Raw genomic sequence first — 23,331 nt, forward strand, 5'->3', positions numbered from 1 at the left:
ATGAATAAAAACAGTAGTTTCGACCTTAAAGAATTATTTGTTAACCAAACAAACAATAAATTCCACACAATAATATAAATAAAAAATAATTAACTAAGAAATTTCATACACCACTTACTACCTGTTTTGAACCCAATTATATCGACGAATAGTAGTTTCAAACTTTTTACAAACAAACAAATAAACAAACAAAAAAATTACAAACTTCTAAGTTCCAATTAACAAACAAAATAAGTAATTCAAGATCAACTATCAACTTTTCTGATTGGCAACATCATCAAGATAACCTATCAACTAATGATGTTCATAGCCAAAAAAAAATATATAACTATACTTAGCAACTGTCAAAATATTCCCTACTTCCATACTTGTCACTCCAGTTGGTAGCCAAAAAGCTTCAAAAAAATAACCAACCAGAAGTTTGTAATTTTGTTTAATGATTACATTCATCCAACTATAGAACTGAAGCAATATTAATACAAAACTTAGTAGAATATGAACAGCTTGGATAGGAAGGATGGACAAAAAATACACAAAAATAACCATCAGCAAACAGTCTGCCAAAGCAACAAGGTATTATCAACAGTATTATCAACAGATATCAACCACCTACAAGGGAAAAAAATTTGATAAATAAGTAAACATAAATAAAAGGAAACAACATAGTATAAAATTAAAAAAGACTTTAGTTTATTTACCAAGCTATGCTCCATTGCCATGCTAAACAGTTATGGGACTTGAACTTAAGTTTGAGGATGAACTTGATTCTTGAAAAATCACAAAATAAAACAAGTCAATAATAAAAATAGATGATTAAATCAAAAGATAAACAAAATTAACAAATCAAATTTATACTCAAAATTACCTGAGGCATACTGCTCAAATTCTAAAACATCATCCATTGCCTTGCGAAGAGAGATTGGCACAGTGCTTTGAAGCCAATTCTGAGTACAAACAAGTACCTCAACCATCATAGGAGAAAGAGAACTTCGAAAAGGATCAAGAATGCGTCCACCGGTACTAAATGCCGACTCCGAAGCCACTATTGAAACCGGCATTGCCAATACATCACGAGCTACTTGGGACAACACTCGATACTTAGAAGAATTAGCTTTCCACCACCCCAAAATTTCAAATTTTTCATCTCTCACTCCTTCACAACAATCAGCCAAATACTTGTCCACTTTGGACTTGCACATAACAGAAAATTCAGCATCCAAATAGGTATTAAATTGAGATTCAATCAACAAATGAGGATCATCACAATCATCATCAATCACCATCCTAGATGGTTCATTTGTGTCAAGTACTTCCGTAAAATTTGAATCATTTGCAAGGTAATGGTCATACAAACGAGTCAAACAATCTTTCACTTGACTAGTCATTGTATTGACTACATTTTCACCAAACAATTGGGAAAAGTAAAACTGGACATACCTTAATTTTTTTCGTGGATCAAGCACCATAGCAACATACATCAACAGATTTATTTTATCTCCATTACCCCAATATTTGTCAAATTTTGTTTTCATTCCTTTTGCCATTAAACCCAACAATTCATCTTCCCTCCCATCTGTTTTACTTAATTGCTCAATTTTGGTTAGAATAACAAACATCTCATCAAAAAAACAATTAGAAGTTACATAAAGGGAGCCCGAAAACCATTTAGTAGCATTGTAGAAAAGCCTCAAGAATTTTAAAAATAGTCTACAATTGTTCTAGTCACCCTCTGTTGGAGCACCCCATGACTTCTTCTTTTTACCACTTCCATCCTCCCCATCACCCTCTAAAAAGTAAGATCGATAATTTGAGTCCTCCTCCTCTAAACACTCAAATGCTTTCTCAAATTTTTCAGCACTCTCCAACATCAAATAAGTTGAATTCCACCTAGTAGGTACATCAAGACATAACAAAGACTTGGACTCAATTTGACACATCTCCACACACTTCTTAAAAGATTCATGCCTATTTGGAGAGGACCTCACATATCTCACAACATCACGCACACAACAAATTGAAGTATCCAACTCTTTCAAGCCCTCACCAACAATGAGATTCAAAATATGCGCACAACAACGCATATGTAAGAACTCATGACCCAAAACAGTGCCCTTTCAATCTTTTGTTTTTCTTTTCAAGAATTTTATGGCTGTGTTGTTAGAACTCGCATTATCAACAGTCAAAGTAAAAACACTACCAAGATTCCATTCAAGTAAACACAACTCAATCCTCTTACCAACAGTTTCACCTTTATGATCCTCAACTTGACAGAAATTTAAAATCCTTTTTTGCAATTTCCAATCATCATCAATAAAATGAGCCGTAAAACACATGTAATTAAGATTTTGTATGGATGTCCATGTATCAGTTGTAAGACAAACTCTACGACCCTTCAAAAAATTTCTTAACTTAGTCCTCTCAGTGTTAAAAATTGCAACTACATCTTTAGCAACAGTGGTACGAGATGGAATCATGGTAAACTTTGGTTGTAAAGCATTGCAAAACCTACAAAAACCAACCCCTTCAACAAATCTAAAAGGCAATTCATCAAGAATGATCATTTCAGCTAGAGCTTTCCTAGCACCTTCCACTGTAAAAGAAGTTGCCACTAGACCAACACCATCTCCATCTTTTTTGTTTTGAAAAGACAATGTATGTTGACTCTTTTCTTGTTCTCTATAAGGATACTTTAAACAACTAGCCACATGACTCAATAAATTACTAGTCCCATGAGACTTTGACTCAGCCATGTGTTCTTTTTGACAATACTTACATACAGCCCGTGTTTTCCCATCTTCCTCATTTTTAATTTTATCAAAATGATCCCATGCTCTTGATGGTTTCCTACCACTACCTTTTCCCCGTGCCTTACCCTTCTCCTTAGGTGGTAATGGAGGCTTATTAGAAAGAAAAGGTCCAGTGGTATTACCTTCAATAGGTTAGGCACTACCAGCGGCTGTTTCAGTAGGTTGGGCAGCAATTGTGACTGCTTCATTAGGTTGGGCACCAATAGTGGCTATTTCAGTAGGAGAATGATCCATTATCTAGACACAAAATACAACAATAAATATATTACATAATATACATAAACAAATCAAACATGCTAATAAATTCCAATTTTGTAAACAGTTAGTTAACAAACTATTTTCTAAAAAATGATCCATACAAAAACAAAGAGCATTATGCATTCTTTTTTTCTTTTTTTTTTTTAACAGAAGAGCATTATGCATTCTAATATGATACCATTATTATAGGATCCAAAAATATAAATAAAAGCATGCTTACTTAATGAAAAAAAAAAACAAAAATATAAAGCTTGCAATTTTTAAAATAATAGCAAACAAACAGATATTAAAAAATAAAAAAATAAAAAAACATACACTTTAACTTTAAGCTTGTAATTTAAAAACAAAAAAAAAAATAAAATAAAACAAAAAAAAAACATACACTTCATTCTTATTGAGTATATTTAAGCATTCATTTTTTATTTTTATTTTTCGTTTTTCCATTTCAGCTTCTTTTAAGAAAAATAAGTTACTTAAAAATCTTTTTTACATGTAGGGATTTTGTTAACTTGAAACAAACTAAATAAAATGACAAAATAAATCTAAGGTTTTTGGTGATCTGAAAAAAAAAAAAAATACTGGAACAAATATATTTGGAGCATTCAAAAATATGAATGATCCATTATCTAAAGCATAATTTACATCAACTAATCAAACATGATAATAAATTTTCATTTTCAAAACAGTTAATACAATGATTTATTGAAAAACTAACAAACATTTTAAAGTACCAAAGAATAAAAAAACACACATGAGAGCATTCAGATTTTTTTTCATTTAGCTTCTTTGAAACAAAAACAATGACTTAAAACAAGGGGTTTTGCTAATAAATAAATAAATAAATAAAATCCATGTATGGATTATGTTAGTTAGTCTACAAAAAATTAAATATATATATACATTAAATCTAGTGTTTTTGTTAAAACAAAATTTAAAAATACGAAATCCATGTTGGATTTCAGTTATTCAAGAAACAATTAACTATAAACACAATATCGATCACGAGTTGCAATTAATCAAAAACAGTTTAAACAAATAAACTCATACCTAAAGCTTTGGTTAGTAAGAGAGCATCACCACCAGCATCTCTGATTTGAAGGATAGATAAAACACCTCAAAGAGTATCAGAGAGAGAGAGAGAGATTGGAAAGAGATGGAAGTTGAGAATGTGTGATCAAAGCTGTAAAAAGATATGTAATGAGGGAAAAGATTGGTTTACGTTAGAGAGAGTGAGAGAGTGAAATATGGGAAAGAGAGAAATATGGGGAAGAGGAGAGGAGAGGAGAGGAGTTGATATGATATGATAGGTCTGCTGTTGGACAACTCCTTTTGCTTTGAAAGTTGAAAATTGAAATGCATCATCATCATCATAGAAAGCTTCCACGAGAAGCTTTGCACTTCTCCCAATAATAAAACAATTATACAAATATAAAAAAAAATGTAACAACTGCATGAAAATTCGATCGGGTCGGTTTCGACCGAAATAATTTACACAAAACCGTTGCCGACCGTGAAACCGCGAAATTCAACCAAACGAAACGGTAGCCGACCTGTTGAATATTCGAAACCGTCCGTTTTACTTCGGTTCGGTTCGGGCCGGCGGATGGGTCGGATTCCGGTTTTTCATGAACACCCCTAAGTGTAGCACTTAGCTCCGCACAGAACAGAGGTACGGATTCAAGAGGTGGCTCGTACGGATTCTAGAGATAGCTCCCACAATAGTGCAGCACTTAGCTCCGCACAGCACTTTACCCCGCACAGAACAGAGGTCAATGGATCCATGACAAACAGAGGACCACAAAGTGGCAAAACAGAGGCCAATGGTTATTTAAGTCCCCCAAGGCGTGGGACTCCCGTGGTGGTACTTACAAAACATAATTGTATATAAAGTCATAGTCAAATATTCTTTAAAATATAAACAAACATATCCATGGGTTTCTTTTTAAGCAAATAAGGTTCAAAAATAAAACCACGTAACTGAAATAATAATATAATTTATAATAATTTATAAAACATAACTTGTATAAAATAAACCATAGTAAGTTAAAACATACGTAAAATACATTTCTTTATTTCTTCTTCTTTCATCTTTCTTCTTTCTTTTCTTTCCTTTCTTCATTTTTCAATTGACAGTCGATATCATGAGAGTGTTTCTCCTTCTCAATAGCCCATGACCCATTAGCTACCTTTGCAATTGCTATCAAAATCTCTTCTTTGGCAGATTCTATTGATTGACTGACACCAACGACTAAGTTATTCAAGTCTCCTCTCAAATCTTTCACTTCTTTTTCAACATTACTTAGTCGTGCATCTATGTTTGGCTCTACACTCACATCATTATCTTCAACAATAAAACCAACCTATTAAGAAAATAATAACAAACATGTTAAACGAATTCTTTAATTACAACACGCATACAAATTAAATTATATAACACATAAGATTACCTTCTTGTTGTTTTGGTATTGAAGTTTTTCTAACATGGAGATTCTCTTTTTAATCACCTCATCTGTCCAATATACTAAACGAGGTGATTGTCTACTTGCACATGGACTAACAAAATCCACAGCAGGTGTCACATGCTCAATGTAGAATAACTACATGATATGGTTATGTAATGATTAGTAAGTTCAAGAATGCACTAAATAGACAATCATTTGTTTACCATGATTTAGAAACATACCATCAGAAAAAACAAGCAACCTCGAATTCCTCGTTGTCCCTTTCCTTCTCCTTTGTCCTTGTACTTTCGCACACCATCGACTAAAAAGTCTAAGACGAGTTTTGACCAATTTAACTTATGTAAAGAAGACATATCTTTCAAGGAATGGAGAAAACAACGATTTATTGACAACTCCGATGTAGGGCACAAAAGAGAACCTAGAATGTACAATACAAATCCTCCCTTAAAATCATCCCCGTCTACTTTCATATTAGACAACTCATTCCTTAAAGACCTCAATAAAATAGAACCACACTTCTTAACACCATACTTGTTCGACAACTCTTCAATATCAGTATGGTCCCCATTTACGTTTATAATTGATCCCTCACAAGGAAGTCCTAATATGTGGCTTACATCAAATGGTGTTATAATTATTTTTTTACCATGAACGAATAAACACCGAGATGTATGATCAAAACAACCAACCAACCATTCACAGAGTTGTCGTGGCAATCTCGTGCATTTAAGCTCTAATAAACCTCCAAAGCCAATTGATTTGATAGCTTCTTTTTGTAATGGTTGAAGCAATTGTATTAACTCATGAACTGAGTTCAATTCTGTCCGAGTTGTCATGGTTAGCTAAACACAATAACAAAAAATGCATTAGACCAAATTTAAATTCCAAAACATACTATGAAAATTTAATCCTATATTAAAACACTACAATTAAAACATATTATTAATATCATTAATTTTTTATAGTGTTCTTTCATTGTATTCTATAAATATTGTGTATATATATATATTCTTTTAAGATTACTCACCCAAGTCCTAGTTATTCACTAATAGGACAATATTGTGTATATATAATTTTTTATGTTTTGTTGGAATAATGAGAGGGTAATTTTTGGGAAAGAATTGGGCCGAGCTGTAAGTTGGGCCCTGCGGCCCAAAGTATGAAGGAATCGGTAAGAAGCCGTAATGTTATTTCGGCCCAGCAGAGGTACAGGTACTCCGGCCCAGGAGAAGTGAAGTTATTCCGGCCCAGGAGGGGTGTGGTTACTCCGGTTCAAGAATGTGCAAAGCAACTCCGGTCCGGTGGCAGTTTGAAGTGAGTCCGGCCTTGCATTTAGTCCGGTCGTGACATATTATGGTTAGGTCGGTCAGAACTTGCTACTTGGAAGATTGATCTAAACACACCATGGTTGAACAGGGGAAAGCCGAGATAAGGAGTTGGAGGAGAAATCCGAGCTAAGGATAGTTCGGCCTTCTCTGTAGCTCTACATAGCCAGTTTTTATTTCGGTTAAATGGTAGTTCGGCCATGGAGGAAACCATCCCACTTGGTTTAAGCAGTGGGGGAGGGTGTAAAAGGATAAGCATTATCCTCAGGAGTATGAATCCTAGGAGGACTCTGTATGGAGAAATAAAAGTCCTACTAGGATTGTGCCACTCGAAACTTATAAAAGCTCACAAGCACCACCTTGGAGGAGGTAATTGAACACAATTTTCTGAGAACTTAGAGCTTTGTCTATTTGTCAAGCTTACTGACTTAGGCATCGGAGAGGTTTCCGGCACACACCCGCCGGCTAGCTCACTTTTGTGTTTTCAGGTTATAAAGCGACGTCGTACGGAGGAGCGTGGACTTGGTCAACAGGATTATACGAGGAGAATTATTTCCTCCCCGTACAATTGGCGCCGTCTGTGGGAAGAACAGACAAGAACAAAAACCTCTTGACTAAGCTTCTCCTTTCTCTCAAATCAATGGCACACATTGAAGAACTACCGCAGTCCGCCGTCGACGGACTAACTCCAGACGGGGGCGCAAGGCGTGAAGGATTACCCTCTGTCCCTCCTATGGCAGATCTGGAGCCCCAACAACATAACTCTAAGAGGAGTGGCAGGGGAAGGCGGAATAGCAGCCCTCGTCACTCTCAAAGTCCTGACAGGCAAAGGAGGAGGATTGATCCTCAAGCCCTGGAAGATCGCGTGAAGGAACAAGATGAACTAATTCGAAAGATGGCGGCGGACATGGAAGCATTAAAACGCCAGATGAAGACTAAAGATGTGGCGACAGGAGAGGGGCGCAAGCACAAGACGCCCCCTCGCCACTCAGAGAATCGTAGTAGGAATACTACACCCTCCCAAGGAGAGAGCAGAAGCCTCAGGACAGGCGACACTCATTCCTTATCTTCCAGAACTCGTCACTCCAGGTCTGAGAGGATGAGATCCGAAAGATCATACACTGAAGGAAGCACGTATTGGCCTTCGCACTCACACCAAACCAGATCTAGACAAACAGAGCTGCCCAGGTCATCCGACTTACGAACCGTACTCGAAGAAAAAGCACGATGCAAGGAGGATGCCAGGGCAAGGGATCCACACCGAGTTTCGGCCTTACAACGGTTGGCTCCTCGGACGCATGGAAGCGTCGAGGTTGGAATGCCAATATCGCGACCGGCCTACGAACCAACGGACAAGGCATTGGCAAGATTACAGACTTCGCCGTTTGTCCCAGCAATCGAAAACGCGCCCCTACCATCAGGCTTCCTTCAGCCGAAATTCACCACATATGAAGGGAAGACGGACCCGTATTCACACTTGAGCCACTTGAGCCAAGTCATGGCTGTGTACAGACGAAACGAGGCCTTAATGTGCATACTCTTCCCGTCAAGTCTTGGCGACCTAGGCTTGACTTGGTTCGAAAAGCTCCCAGAGGGCAGCATAGCCTCCTGGGCCCAATTGGCAGAAGCATTCGTAACGAGGTTTCGAACAAACACTAAAACGCCGGTGGAGATAGACCAGTTACTCTCCATCGACATGGGTGAAAAAGAGACCCTCAGATCTCACAACAGTCGCTACTGGGAGACATTCAACCAGATTGGAGACTGCCCCACCAATCTAGCCATTGCGCAATATAAAAGAGGCCTTCCAGTAGGGAACAGACTAAGGGATTCGATTACCATGACGCCACCCCTCACCATGGAGGCCCTAATGGAAAGAGTGCATCAGCACATCAGGGTAGAAGAGGATGGCGCACGTGCAAAAGCAAAATCTAGTACAACCGCAGTACCAGAAAAGAAGACCTCAGCAAAGGTCAATACAGTAGATCGGCAGAATAAAAACGGGCGTGGCAGACGAGATAACGGAGAAGACCCAGACAAAAGATGGTTGAGAATCCGCACTGCCATAACAACGGTGTTTAAAAAACCAATATATCGGATTCTTAGCGAAATAAAAGATAAGCCTTTTGTCAAGTGGCCAACCAAGCTAGGGGGAGCTCAGAAAAATTACGACGACAGATCACGGTGCACCTTCCACAAAGAAAAGGGGCACCGAACTGAGAATTGCACGCCACTGAGACAGCACTTGGAAGAATTGGTGGCAGCAGGCCACTTGGACAAATACATTGAAGGAGGAACGCAACCGGCCCCCCAAGATCATAATGACCATCCCAACAGAATGCCAATCGATGCACCGCCTCAAGGTATTATCAATGTCATACATGGAGTTTTTGAACCTGAGCGCGTATGCGAGCTCAGAGGGTCAATCAAAAAGCCTGAGCACTTTAGAGAAGTGCTAGGTGCCCAACCTACCACCAAGAAAGGGAGGACGGAGGCAACAAACGTCATATCTTTTTCGGATAAAGACCTGGATCGAATATACTGTCCTCACAATGATGCTCTGGTTGTCACTCTCCGAGTCAAAGATTTTGACGTCAAGCGGATTCTGATCGACCAGGGTAGTTCATGTGAGATCATGTACTACGACACATTCAAGCAACTGAAGCTGCAAGACAAAGACTTGGCGCCTGCAGTTTCTCCCCTGATTGGATTCAATTCCATGCCAGAATGGCTTGTCGGCAAAATAATCCTTCCAGTCAGAGCAGGGAGTGTAACAAAACAAGTGGAGTTCTGGATATTGAAGGTCCCCTCCACATACAACATCATCTTGGGCAGAACATGGCTGCATGCCATGCGTTCGGTAGCGTCATCATACCATCAGGTAATGCGGTTCCCCAACGACACCGGCATAATTGAAGAAGTCTATGGTGATCAGATCATGTCAAAACAATGCTTCGCCACAGCAAATGGAAGCCGAGTTGCCAAAGGATACGTTCATTCGGTGGAAGAACCAGAAAGTAATGAACTATTCGCGGACATCGGCAAAGAGGCTGATCAGAAAGCAGTGGAGGACTTGGTGGAGGTAAAAATAGATGAGAAGAACCCGGATAAGTTCTTCTTGCTTGGCTCATCGTTGTTCAGCACTGAGAGATTAGAGGTCTTGGAATTCTTGACCTCTAATATCGAAGTGTTTGCCTGGACACCCTACGACATGCCAGGTATTGACCCAAACTTCATCAGTCACCAACTCAATGTCCACCCATCCGCCCGACCAGTCATCCAACGCACACGCAGATCGGCACTCCACCACGCCGAAATAGTGGCGGAGGAAGTAGGCAACTTGCTGGAGGCAGGAGCAATTAGAGAAGTGCACTACCCAAGATGGATCTCCAACACAGTTGTAGTGCCAAAAAAGAATGGTAAATGGCGTGTCTGCGTCGACTACAAAACAGTCAACAAGGCCTGCCCAAACGATAGCTTTCCTCTACCAAGGATAGATCAACTGGTGGACTTAACGGCAGGACATAACCGACTTAGCTTTCTGGATGCATACAGAGGCTACCACCAGATCGCCATGCATGAACCAGACCAGGAGGTCACATCCTTCACAACACCAAGAGGGTTATATTGCTACAAGGTCATGCCCTTTGGCCTAAAGAACGCAGGGGCGACATTCCAAAGGATGGTCACCAAGATGTTTGAACCATTGTTAGGCAAAACAATGGAGGCTTACATCGACGACATGGTGGTCAAAAGCAAGGATGAGAATGACCATCTTAAAGATCTAGGCGAGATGTTCCAGATCCTGAAGACACACAAGTTGCGCCTCAATGCGTCCAAATGCGCATTCGGAGTTGGATCTGGCAAATTCTTGGGCTTCCTGGTGACCAACCGAGGTATAGAAATAGACCCCTCTCAGATTAAAGCAATCCAGGAGTTGGAGAGACCAAACTTAGTCAAAGAAGTACAGCATCTCACTGGTATGGCGGCTGCACTCAACCGGTTCATAAGCAGGTCATCAGACAGACTACGACCATTCTTCCAAGCTTTAAAGGCCAAGTTTGAGTGGGATGAAGAATGCGACCGAGCTCTGGAAAGCTTGAAGGAGTACATGTCTTCCCCACCACTACTTGTTACTCCAGTACCTGGTGAAGAACTCTTTTTATACCTGGCAGTCTCTCAGCACGCAGTCAGCGCAGTGTTGGTTCGTGCAGAAGGAATACAACACTTACCCATCTTTTATGTCAGCAAGACATTGTTGGGAGCCGAAACAAGGTACTTGCCCTTGGAGAAACTAGCATTAGCATTAATGATGGCATCCAAAAAATTGGCACACTACTTTCACGCCCACACCATAGTCGTCCTCACGGCCTTTCCACTAAAAGCTCTGTTTGAAAAGGCGAATTTTAGTGGGCGAATTTTGAAGTGGGCAGTAGAGTTGGGACAATTCGACATCAAGTTCCAACCCAAGACCGCAATAAAAGCCCAATCCTTGGCAGACTTCGTCGCAGAGTTTACTCCTGGAAGTCATCATATCTGCCCAGTCGACCTAACTGACACAACCGAACTAGGGACGGAAGTTGACGCCGGAATAGCGCAACCCCTAGTAGAAGGTAGTCAATCAAGCACCAAGGCAGACCATACTAAGGATAACAAGGAAGAGACAAACAAAGGCTCACCAACAGTTCAAACAAAGGACAAAGGACAGATAGCCAACATGGACCTGGAAGAAAACACCATTCTTGACCTCACGACATCATCTGATCCTTCCACTTGCTGGAAACTATTCGTTGGAGAGATGTGGAAGCTCTTTGTGGATGGAGCATCCAACCGACATGGTGCAGGGCTTGGCATAGTCCTCATCTCTCCAGACGGCCTGGTTATAGAGCAAGCAATCAACTTTGGCTTCCCAGCATCCAACAATGAAGCGGAGTATGAGGCGCTTCTCGCAGGACTCAAGTCAGCACACTTCATGAAGGCAACCGAACTAATGGTATACAGTGACTCTCTGCTGGTGGTAAACCAAATTTCTGGCGAATACGAAGCAAAGGACGACAGAATGGCCAAGTACCAAGAGTTAGTCAGAACAGAGATCAAGAAGTTTGATGTAGTAAGGATAGAACAAATTGGCAGGGAGGAAAACTGCTGAGCGGACGAACTAGCAGGCCTGGCCTCAATGGCAGATACATCAATCCCTCATCCATTACTCATCGACTTCTTACCAAGACCAAGCATAGAAGACCCCAAAGCAGAAGAAGTATGTTGCACAGAATTAGGCCCTTCTTGGATGGATCCCATCATCCTGTTCCTGAAAGACGGCATCCTACCAGAAGAGAAAAAAGAAGCCAACAGAATAAGGGCAAAATCGCAGCGATTTTGGCTATCTCCATCTTTGGCATTATACAAGAAGTCATTCTCTGGGCCTTACCTCAAGTGCGTTCATCCCAGTAAAGTAGAAGCATTCTTGTTCGAAATACACGAAGGGTGTGTGTGGAAGTCATCAAGGGGGAAGGTCGCTCGCTTACAGGGCTATTTCGCAAGGATATTGGTGGCCATATATGCAAGCAGACTCAGAGAAATATGTGAAGAAGTGTGAGAAATGCCAAAAATTCGCGCACCAAATACATCAACCAGCAAGAGAACTCCTACCACTGACAAGCCCGTGGCCTTTCGCAATGTGGGGCTTGGACATAGTAGGACCACTTCCAACAGCGCCCGGCGGCAGGAAGTTCTTTCTCGCAGCAACAGACTACTTCACAAAGTGGGTGGAAGCAGAAGCATTGGCATCAATCAAAGAAAAAGACGTGAAGAAGTTTGTTTGGCAGAATATCATCACTCGGTTTGGCATACCAAAAGCATTGATCTCAGACAATGGTACTCAGTTCCACGGTAGAATCTTTAGAAGCTTTTGTGAAGAGTGCAAGATAGAGTTCTACAATTCCACACCGGCATATCCACAAGCAAATGGGCAAGCTGAAGCATCAAATAAAGTCGTCTTGGATGGGCTAAAGAAAAGGCTAGAGAAAGCAAAAGGCAAATGGGCAGATGAACTTCCTCACGTTTTATGGGCTTACCGCACCACACCTCGGCGATCAACGGGAGAAACACCATTCTCCTTAGCCTATGGAATGGAAGCAGTGATCCCACTAGAAGTTGGCCTCCCCACAATTCGAAGCGAAAATTTTGATTCAGACTTAAATGGAGAGGCCATAGCCTTAGAACTCGACCTTGTAGAGGAAAGAAGAGAAAGAGCACTAGTCCACATCGCCTCATACCAACGAGAGTTAATCAGAAAATACAGCAAAAAGGTGCATCCAAGACAATTCAAGATTGGGGATTGGGTACTACGCAAAGTAATGGGAAACACCTTGATCCCAGGAGACGGCAAGTTAGGCCCAAATTGGGAAGGTCCTTATAAGGTGGTTGGGTTAGCAGGCAAAGGGGCATACCACCTAGAAGACAAGGATGGCAAGGCAATCCCTAGGCCATGGAATACAGCCAATCTCAAGTTATTTTACTTTTAACTTTTCTTCTTCAAACATATGTAATTTCTTTTTCCTTCAATAAAACAAGCAATTCTTTTTCAGCACAAGTTATTTTTTGTAAGAGTTAGCCGTAGTATAGATTAGGTTTAATGCAGGCATTTTATTCTAAGTTAGCTGGAAAAACTAACTTAGAGGTTGGCTGGAATAAACCAACTCTTGTTACTCTTCAGCCGAAGTAAGTGTATGGCTGAAGAGTAGTTGGCTGGAATAAACCAACACTTGATACTCTTCAGCCGAAGTAAGGGTATGGCTGAAGAGTGGTTGGCTGGAATAAACCAACTCTTGTTACTCTTCAGCCGAAGTAAGTGCATGGCTGAAGAGTGGTTGGCTGGAATAAACCAACTCTTGTTACTCTTCAGCCGAAGTAAGTGTATGGCTGAAGAGTGGTTGGCTGGAATAAACCAACACTTGATACTCTTCAGCCGAAGTAAGGGTATGGCTGAAGAGTGGTTGGCTGGAATAAACCAACTCTTGTTACTCTTCAGCCGAAGTAAGTGCATGGCTGAAGAGTGGTTGGCTGGAATAAACCAACTCTTGTTACTCTTCAGCCGAAGTAAGTGTATGGCTGAAGAGTGGTTGGCTGGAATAAACCAACACTTGATACTCTTCAGCCGAAGTAAGGGTATGGCTGAAGAGTGGTTGGCTGGAATAAACCAACTCTTGTTACTCTTCAGCCGAAGTAAGTGCATGGCTGGAGTGGTTGGCTGGAATAAACCAACTCTTGTTACTCTTTAGCCGAAGTAAGTGCATGGCTGAAGAGTGGTTGGCTGGAATAAACCAACACTTTGTACTCCTCAGCCGAAGTGATTATATCAGCTAAGGAGTGGTTGGCTAGTAAGCATAGTTTAACCAGCCAAAACCGAAATAACACTTGAAGTAAATAGAAGACATTACAAGTGCAAGCATACACATCAAAACCGGAGTAAGAGTTGCGTAAAATTTTCATTCAAAGAAAAGTCATTACAAAGGGGCATAGTTCGGTTACAAAGAAAAAAAGTACAAAATCAGGAAAAAAGTTCTTCAATATCAGCATCAAAACCTGCATCACCACCAACTTGAAGACCGGTTTCTGGAGGGAGCTCATTCACAATGGGGAGAGTCACTTCGGCTGGAACCACGGTTTCACTGGGAAGATCAACAGTTAGGTCTTCAACAGTGGGCACCGACCGAACTGGCTGGTCCACATTATCGACCGGAGTATCTTCAGAAGAGGAGTCATCGGAATCTGAGTCTTCCAGAAACTCTTGCTGCAGGGTATCGGCATACTCAGCAAGGGACTTCGGTATAAAGTAGTCTGGAGGGTTGAAGACCTCGGTCTGTTGATCATGACCGAGCTGCTCAACAGCCGCCCTCCAGCCACATTTGAAGAACAACTCCTTGGCAGCATCGCATTGTTTCACATAGGCTTCCTCTGCCTTCTTGTAGCCCTGCTTGTAACCCTGCTTTTCGGCTCCCTCCACACTCTTTTTTAGTTGGCTTATTTCGGTATCCTTTCTCTTTTCTAGCTTTCGTAGCTCACGCAGATATTTGTCTTTCATTGCAATGGCCGCTTTTTGCCTTTTTGCCTCGGCCGAACTAACCAGATCGGCAAGACGGCCGTTCTCCGCTTGTAGCTCAGCCATTCTCTTTTCGGCTTCTTCTAGCTCGGCCGCTTTTGCTTCGGCTTCAGCCATTGCCTGCCTTGTGGCTTTTCGGAGTTCTTGGACTTTCTTGTAAGTAATGTTGTTCTTCTGTAAGGCCTGGCAAAACACAGACTTCTCTTAAGCCGAAGTAAAAGTTGGAAAATTCAAACAAGAAAAAATGGACAGAGCCATTTACCAAAATCATGGACTTGGAAGCAGACCGAATTGACTTCATTTCGGTGTTCAATTGCTTTAAGTGGTGCTCCATGTCCTTGGGGAGCCACACACTTTTGGCCAGGTTAAAGGCCAATTGGTGATCTTTTTCAGCCACGCCCGAGTCAGTAGCTTTGATGTCTCGGTCGTTGAAGGTCAGTGGCGGAGCCCACTTCGGAGATTCAGCTCGGACAGTTTGCTCCGGTTGGGGGGAAGGCTGAGGACTCTGGGGCATGGATTCAACCTCATCGACAAGTTGCTGTTCGGTCGATGTAGATCGGGCGCGTTTGGAAGGGCGAGACGAAGAAGGCCGTTGAGAAGGGAGTGCCACAACGGTAGGCTGCGCCTCAATCGTTGGTGGTACTTCGGCTCTGGTTGTTGCGGTCAGAAGGGCCCTAACTCTGCTTTTCTTTGCCATCTCTTCTTCAGCAGTTAATGGGACAAGTCGTATTTCGGGTAAGGTTGGGTCCGGTTCTGGTGCTTCCTCAAGAAGGAAATCGGTTACTCTTGCTTTTCGGCGACCGCTATACCGGTAGGTCGGCTCAAAGTTTAGAAGCTTAGCCCAACTCCTTTCTTGACACCGTAGTGCGGCTCGCAAAATCGCAAGGTTGGGATAGCTATATAGGGAACGGAGGTGGGCGAAATCTGCAAAAAAGAGAAGTGTTAGATCGGTCAATGGACTAAAAAAACCGAAATAAAATACAATGAAGAAGACTGAAGTCAAATTACCGGGCTCTCCCTTTTTCCAATTTATAGGTCGGCCAGGAATTTGGGCTTGAAAGTCCTCAAAGTTCCCAAAGACCCAGAAAAAATCGTCATCATTAAGGTCTTTGTCCGGTGTGTGTTTAACTATCTTCTCTCGGCGGCGGCGAATCCTAAGGTAATAGACCCACCCAGCATCTTTTGAGCCGATGGAGTATTGATGGAATATTTCGGCCAGGCCAAGGTTTAATCCGGTTTGGTGGTTTAGTGCGGCAATCCCCATTATAATGCGGTATGTATTGGTGGACAGTTGGGTGGGGCATAATCTAGTCTACCTAAGAAATTCACAGATTAATGGTTGGACAGGGAACCGTAGTCCGGTTTCTATTATGGATTGAAGGGTAAAAGGGACGAAGCCTTCGTTTTCCCAAGGAATAACATCTTTTTTGGCCAACACCAGGTGGACGTCATCAGGAATTTGGTAATCTTTCCTAAATTCGGCCATGCCACCAGGGGTCTCAACTAGATACCTATACTTACCCATCTGATGTATAATTTACTTATAATTTATATTGGTGCAAAAATCGTGCTCAGTAGCTCGGTTGAGCACACGCAGGAGTGCCTGGGTAACCTAAGTCTGCAAAGTAAAAAACAGAGGGGGTTAAAGCACTGATCAATGGACCGTGCTACAATTTAAAAGCAAGGTATAAGAGCCCTACTTCGGCCTCAAAAAACTGGTTCTATCTCGCTTCATCAAAAGGTTTGGTAGCTCGGTTTGAGCAGTTTGCTCGGTAGACCGGTTTAACGTCTAGGGGCAGCTTTCTGAGTTCGGTCTAAAAAATTAAGAAAGCTGGTTTCGCCCCAAGGCCTAAATCGGTTGCAGTGTGAATACAGTTACTTCGGTTAAGCCTCTAGGGGCGGCTTTCTGAGTTCAGTTTAGGAACTAAGGAAGCCGGCTTGGCCCCAAAAGCTTAGTACGGTTAAAAACCGAGGTTCTTAGTTTAGTATATTCAGACTTCATTCGGTGATCTTATTTCGGCTAAAGTGAATCGAAAGGTTATTTTTTGAGGCTACTGTTGTCTCTACAAGTTCTAGTTCGACTATTGACTGAAGTGATCTACCAATATTGGACAAACAGTATCCTAGTTCGGTTGCTATGTGATTTTGGATCTAAGACTGGTTTTCTACATAATAGTTCGTACACACATGAAGTTCTACTGGTTTTTTCATGAAAATACGGAAGCAAAAACAGCAAATGGAAGAAAATGTTTGCAAAAAACATACAAAACAAGATATACAGATGCGAAAGCAAAATAAAGGAAGCAAAGTGAGTCTACTTACCAGGTGGAAGAAGTGGGATCTGATGAAGGGAAAGTGGGAGCAAAATCAGTTCTCAAAAGTGAAGGAAGAACACGAACGGCAAGAACACAGAAAGAGGAGATGAAGAATGGAAGGTGAATGATCCAAGAAAAAGAAGGGTTGTTTTGTGAAAGAGGAGAGAGAAAAACGCGGCAAAAAGGGGCGGGACTGTTCAAAAAGTTCGAAGTACGAAGGAGGCGTGATGACAGCTCACGGCCTATCAGAGCCCGCCACGTGGCAAGGGAAAGGGAAGCGTTACAGTCGCGATTGAAGAGACGTTTTGACCGGATAAAGCAGAGTTCGGAGTAAAACTAGCTCGGCTGGATACACTGAAGGGTTTTTATCTCGGCTGGAAAGGCTTGTAGAACTTCAGCTCGGTTGAAGGATCTGTAATCTCAATCATGCTATGCAGATGAAATTAAGGGGCAATTGAGAGGGTAATTTTTGGGAAAGAATTGGGCCGAGCTGTAAGTTGGGCCCTGCGGCCCAAAGTATGAAGGAATCGGTAAGAAGCCGTAATGTTATTTCGGCCCAGCAGAGGTACAGGTACTCCGGCCCAGGAGAAGTGAAGTTATTCCGGCCCAGGAGGGGTGTGGTTACTCCGGTTCAAGAATGTGCAAAGCAACTCCGGTCCGGTGGCAGTTTGAAGTGAGTCCGGCCTTGCATTTAGTCCGGTCGTGACATATTATGGTTAGGTCGGTCAGAACTTGCTACTTGGAAGATTGATCTAAACACACCATGGTTGAACAGGGGAAAGCCGAGATAAGGAGTTGGAGGAGAAATCCGAGCTAAGGATAGTTCGGCCTTCTCTGTAGCTCTACATAGCCAGTTTTTATTTCGGTTAAATGGTAGTTCGGCCATGGAGGAAACCATCCCACTTGGTTTAAGCAGTGGGGGAGGGTGTAAAAGGATAAGCATTATCCTCAGGAGTATGAATCCTATGAGGACTCTGTATGGAGAAATAAAAGTCCTACTAGGATTGTGCCACTCGAAACCTATAAAAGCTCACAAGCACCACCTTGGAGGAGGTAATTGAACACAATTTTCTGAGAACTTAGAGCTTTGTCTATTTGTCAAGCTTACTAACTTAGGCATCAGAGAGGTTTCCGGCACACACCCGCCGGCTAGCTCACTTTTGTGTTTTCAGGTTATAAAGCGACGTCGTACGGAGAAGCGTGGACTTGGTCAACAGGATTATACGAGGAGAATTATTTCCTCCCCGTACAAATAACATTTCAGTTAGTTAAAAGAAAAATTATGAGATTCAAGTGGTAAGAAAAAAAAAAATCAAGTTTGATGAAATAGTAAATGTAGTCTTAAATTTAGTTTAAATGATTGATAAGTCAAATCTGATAAAGCAGTAAGTAGAGTCTCATTGAGTAAGTATTGTTTAAATGAGTGATGAGTCAAATTTGATAAAGTAATAAGTATAATCGTATTGAGTAGTAAGTGTGGCTTAAATGAGTAGTAAGTCAAGTGTGATAAAGTAGTAAGGATAGTCTCATTGAGTAGTAAGTGTAATTCAAATGAGTGGTAAGTCAATTCTGATGAAATAGTAAATCCAGTCTCATTGACTAATAAGTGTGGTTTAAATGGCTGATAAGTCAAGTTTGATAAAGTAGTAAGTAGAATTTCATTGAGTAGTAAGTGTGATTCTGATAAAGTAGTAAGTGTGGTTTAAATGAGTTAAGTCTAACAAAATAATAAGTAGAGTCTTATTAAGTAGTAAGTGTTGTTTAAATGACTGATAAGTCAAGTTTGATAAAGTAGTAAGTAGAGTCTCATTGAGTAGTAAGTGTGATTCAAATGAGTGGTAAGTCAAGTCTGATAAAGAAGTAAGTACAGTCTGATTGAGTAGTAAGTATAGTTTAAATGAGTGGTAAGTCAAGTATTGAGTAGTAGGTATGGTTTAAATGAGTGGTAAGTCAAGTCTGATGAAATAGTAAGTACAGTCTTATTGAATAGTAAGTGTGGTTTAAATTGCTGATAAGTCAAGTTTGATAAAGTAATAAGTAGAGTCTCATTGAGTAGTAAGTGTGATTCTGATAAAGTAGTAAGTACAGTCTCATTGAGTAGTAAGTGTGGTTTAAATGAGTTAAGTCTGATAAAATAATAAATAGAGTCTTATTAAGTAGTAAGTGTTGTTTAAATGACTAATACATCAAGTTTGATAGACTATCTTACTTTTAAAAATATAAACAACAAAGCATGAGATAATACAAAAAATTTATAACTACGAGAAATTAATAAAAAAAACTCAACCATTTATTGTCTAGCAAAAAGTGTCAAAGTCCCCATTACCCACCAATGGGATAATTTGTCAACCATTCAAGTTCCTCCATTCCAAAAACAAACAAAGTGCAAAAATGATAAAGAAAAGAAAGAAAGAAAGAACATAAAAAATACAAATGGGACCACCATGAACCATCTTACTTTAAAAAAATAAGTAACAAAGCATATGAGACAACACAAAAATATGTAGGTAGATACCACACATCTGGCATACAATGAAAATTTAAATTCCAAAACATACCATGAAAATTTAATCCTACATTAAAACATTACAATTAAACCATACTATTAATATCATTAATTTTTTATAGTGTTCTTTCATTTCATTCTATAAATATTGTGTATATATACTTTTCAGATTACTCACCCAAGTCTAGCAAAAGCACCCAGTCCCAATTACTCACTAGTAGGACAATTAATCAAGCCTACATATCCCTCTATTCTTCTATAAACAAAAATAGTAATAGAAATGGGGCCATCATGGGCTATCTTGCTTTAAAATTAAAAAAAAAAATAGAAACAAAACAATAAATCGCAAATGGGACCACATGAACTATCTTAATTTGAAAAATAAAACCAATAAAGCATATGAGACCACACAAAAAATTCATAGCCACATATAGACAATCTCCAAAGCAAACTAGTAATACATATGTGACCACCATGGACTATCTTACTTCAAAAAAAAAAAAAAATAGAAATAAGACCCAACGAAAAAAGAAAAAAAAAACACAAATGGGACCACCATAGACTATGTTACTTTTAAAAATATAAACAATAAAGCATGAGACAATACAAAAAATTCATAACCACGAGAAATTAATAAGAAAAACTCAACTATTTATTATCTAACAAAAAGTGTCAAAGTCTCTATTACCCACCAATGAGACAATTTGTCAACAATTCATGTCTCCATTCCGTAAACAAACAAATGCATAAATGATAAAGAAAAAAAAAACATAAACAACACAAATGGGACCACCATGGACCATCTACTCAAAAAAAAGTAACAAAGCATATGAGACAATACAAAATTCATATCCACAAACAAACAAACTCCAAAGCATATGAGACAATCATATATCTAGTATTCTAGAAAGATTTGGGGATTAAGGGAAAAAATTCCACCTCCAACCATACACTAAAAATCCAAAAAAAAATACCATATATAAATTTTAAATATATATACATATATGATTTTTACCTATCCAAGATTTTCTAAAAATCAGAAGAAAAAAAAAAAAAAAAAAAAAAAACCCACTTTGCTTCAGAGTGTTCACACATCAAATTAGTTCAAATTTGGAATAAATTAATAACTAAACCGGTTTCTACGATTTCAGAAAAATTGAAATCGTAATTAAATACTGAATCAAAACTGAATCATAAAAGTCGGTTCGATTTGGTTCGGTTCGATTTGATTCAATAATTCTGAAAATTTTATATAATAATAAATATATTATATATTATTTTAGTAATTAAACTAAGTTGGTTAGACTAGTTTAAAACAAACAAAAAATTGGAAAAAAAAAATATTCTAAGAGGCCATGCGAAATATTTAAAAAATTGAAAAAAAAATCATGATTATTGGTTTATTAGTAGTAAGATGTGGAGGATGCTTCATGTTTGACAAGAGTATTTGAAGGGACTAAATCTACAATTTTGAAGGGCTAAAACCATCTACTTTTGTCGAACAAAAAAATAAAAAATAAATAAAGCAGAGAAATCTCCCCCCCTAAAAAAAAAAAAAAAAAAAAAAAAGAAGAAGAAGCCAACTATCTATCTACTTTTGCCTTTGATTTTGAACAAAAAAAATCAAGGACAAGAAAAAAGGTTTAGAGACTAGAGAAATCCAAAAAAACTAAAACCAACTTACCCATCTACTTTTGTCTATAGTCTGGAACCAAAAAAAAAAAGAAAACACTTTCACTTTCTAAATGATTTTGAAAAAGAAAAAAATCAAAAAATACAAAAAATACAAAAAAAAAAAAAAAACACTCTCCACATGATTGAAGTTGATATTTCGAAATCTTACCCAAGAAACAAGACAGATAATTTTGTGGAGCCTACAAATACAAAATGCCTATTCTATCTCTTTGGCAGGTAGTTTGTGGAGCCTTCAAATACAAAATGCCCATTCTATCTCTCTTTCTCTCTGTGGATTGTGCAATTATTTTTTTGTTTTTATTTTTATTTTTTGATATGCATATTCGCTCCTCATTATACTACTCTAGGCAAATATGAAACTAAATAAAAAGAAGTTTGCATCTCCACTGTGAACTGAGTGTAAAAATCAAAAGGAAAAAAAAAGTTTAAAAAGCAAACCATTTTCTTCTTTCTCCTATCAGAGGAAGCCATTAACAGAGCTTTTTGTATTGTCAAGGATCTTCAGGCGATGAGTGGCGAGAATCAATGCCGAAGTTGCGTCGGTGGTGGTGGAACAATGGTATCAAGGCGGCGAGAGCCGACGGGGTGTGAGAGACAAGGGTTTGTAGACACCCTAACACACAGTAGAGAAAGAGAGAAGAAGAGAGTAAACAAGGGGTCCTAACATAGTAGAGAGAGAGAAGAAGAAACAAAAAATAACACAGTAGAGAGAGAAGAGAGTACAAGATGAGCAGTACAATACCGGATGCTTTTTTTTTTTTTTTAAACTAATTTGTTTTGATTTTGAATGGCTAAGATTTAAAGATTCAAATCTAATGGTTCAAAATTATTTTCATGTATGGTACCCAAATACCACTTTTGGGTACCATAGTCGGACCCCCTCCCTATAATAGGGAGGTAAAAGGCATACTTGGCCAAGACGTGGCCAGGCCGAATCCTTCACCAGATTCGATTAGATTTAGGGATTGTTTGGAATGTCTTAAATAAGTATATTTTATATCTTTTTAAACTAAAAAATTAAGGAAAAAAATATGGATGTTTAAGTTAACTTTTTGACTTTTTATGAAAAAATGTGTATTAAAAAATTGTAAAAATTGGTTTGTAGGAGAAAATTAGGATTGAGAGTTGTGCAGCCGTAATTGTTGACTTTTGGTAAATAGTGTTAACTTTTTAACTTTTTGAATAACTTTTTAACTTTTTGACTTTTTCTTATCTTCCCAGACTTGGCCTTAATATAGATTGATCCTAATTTTAAATAAATAATTAAGATAATTACATTTTAGCCCAAATTCTTAATATAATTATATAAATAAATAAATTTTTAATTAAATTATATTTTATCGTATACTCACAGAAAATTAATTATTTATTTTACTACCACATTATTATTATTATTATTTATATTTTGACCCCTAAACTTTTAATAATTATATTATTTTATAAAATTACACATAATAATGTATAATAAATTATATATTTTTCGAACTGAGATTAAATAATATTAGTATAAATTCTACAGAATAATTAAAAATCTGGGTTGTTACAATCTTCCCTTCTTTTAAAATTTCGTTCTCGAAATTTGTCATATGTAAGTTATCCACTGCGCACTCTGATAATTATATATTAGATGATTAATCTGATAGAAAATAGTACCTCAAAAAAAAAATTTACCAAAAATAACTCATTGTCTAGTTGTCAAAAATTGTTTTGGGCCAAAATAAAATAAAAAATAAGGAGCGAATTTAAAAACTTTTCACTCGTTTTATTTACGATAAAAATAAATAAAAATGAGAACGCAATGACAGAATTATATGTAAGAATTGAAAAATTTGAGATGAACTTTTCATTGATGAAAAATAGTT

The 23,331-nt window shown here is 38.9% G+C and overlaps 3 protein-coding genes across 3 annotated transcripts; all 3 read right to left on the reverse strand.

The window, feature by feature from the left end:
• Window positions 1–396: 396 nt before the first annotated feature.
• Window positions 397–1,415, reverse strand: LOC114300159 (putative AC transposase). Its single transcript, XM_028245048.2, has 3 exons — window positions 866–1,415; window positions 699–767; window positions 397–609 (listed from the first exon to the last, which is right to left on the reverse strand). The coding sequence occupies exons 1-2, from the start codon at window positions 1,383–1,385 to the stop codon at window positions 721–723; spliced, it is 567 nt and encodes a 188-aa protein (XP_028100849.2). The 5' UTR covers window positions 1,386–1,415; the 3' UTR covers window positions 397–609; window positions 699–720.
• A 303-nt stretch (window positions 1,416–1,718) lies between these two features.
• LOC145803961 (zinc finger BED domain-containing protein RICESLEEPER 2-like) lies at window positions 1,719–2,081 on the reverse strand. Its single transcript, XM_082897353.1, has one exon. The coding sequence runs from the start codon at window positions 2,079–2,081 to the stop codon at window positions 1,719–1,721; it is 363 nt and encodes a 120-aa protein (XP_082753479.1).
• A 3,068-nt stretch (window positions 2,082–5,149) lies between these two features.
• On the reverse strand, window positions 5,150–22,333 carry LOC114323893 (uncharacterized). Its single transcript, XM_082897354.1, has 4 exons — window positions 21,908–22,333; window positions 5,749–6,369; window positions 5,513–5,662; window positions 5,150–5,425 (listed from the first exon to the last, which is right to left on the reverse strand). Exons 1-4 carry the CDS (start codon window positions 21,938–21,940, stop codon window positions 5,150–5,152), a joined length of 1,080 nt encoding a protein of 359 aa, XP_082753480.1. The 5' UTR covers window positions 21,941–22,333.
• Window positions 22,334–23,331: the final 998 nt, after the last annotated feature.

Source organism: Camellia sinensis, chromosome 12 (assembly GCF_055761805.1).
Source record: "Camellia sinensis isolate YWXY chromosome 12, ASM5576180v1, whole genome shotgun sequence".
Taxonomy (NCBI): Eukaryota; Viridiplantae; Streptophyta; class Magnoliopsida; order Ericales; family Theaceae; genus Camellia; species Camellia sinensis.

Excerpts from the sequence above, each read along its gene's own strand:
- LOC114300159 (XM_028245048.2), bottom strand. The coding sequence starts at position 1,385 with ATGACTAGTCAAGTGAAAGATTGTTTGACTCGTTTGTATGACCATTAC. Across the intron at positions 768-865 it reads ATTTGAGCAGTATGCCTCAG|AATCAAGTTCATCCTCAAAC; the intron begins GTAATTTTGAGT and ends TGATTTTTCAAG.
- LOC114323893 (XM_082897354.1), bottom strand. The coding sequence starts at position 21,940 with ATGGCTTCCTCTGATAGGAGAAAGAAGAAAATG. Across the intron at positions 5,663-5,748 it reads GTTGCTTGTTTTTTCTGATG|TTATTCTACATTGAGCATGT; the intron begins GTATGTTTCTAA and ends CATATCATGTAG. Across the intron at positions 5,426-5,512 it reads AATACCAAAACAACAAGAAG|GTTGGTTTTATTGTTGAAGA; the intron begins GTAATCTTATGT and ends TTTTCTTAATAG.
- LOC145803961 (XM_082897353.1), bottom strand. The coding sequence starts at position 2,081 with ATGCGTTGTTGTGCGCATATTTTGAATCTCATTGTTGGTGAGGGCTTG.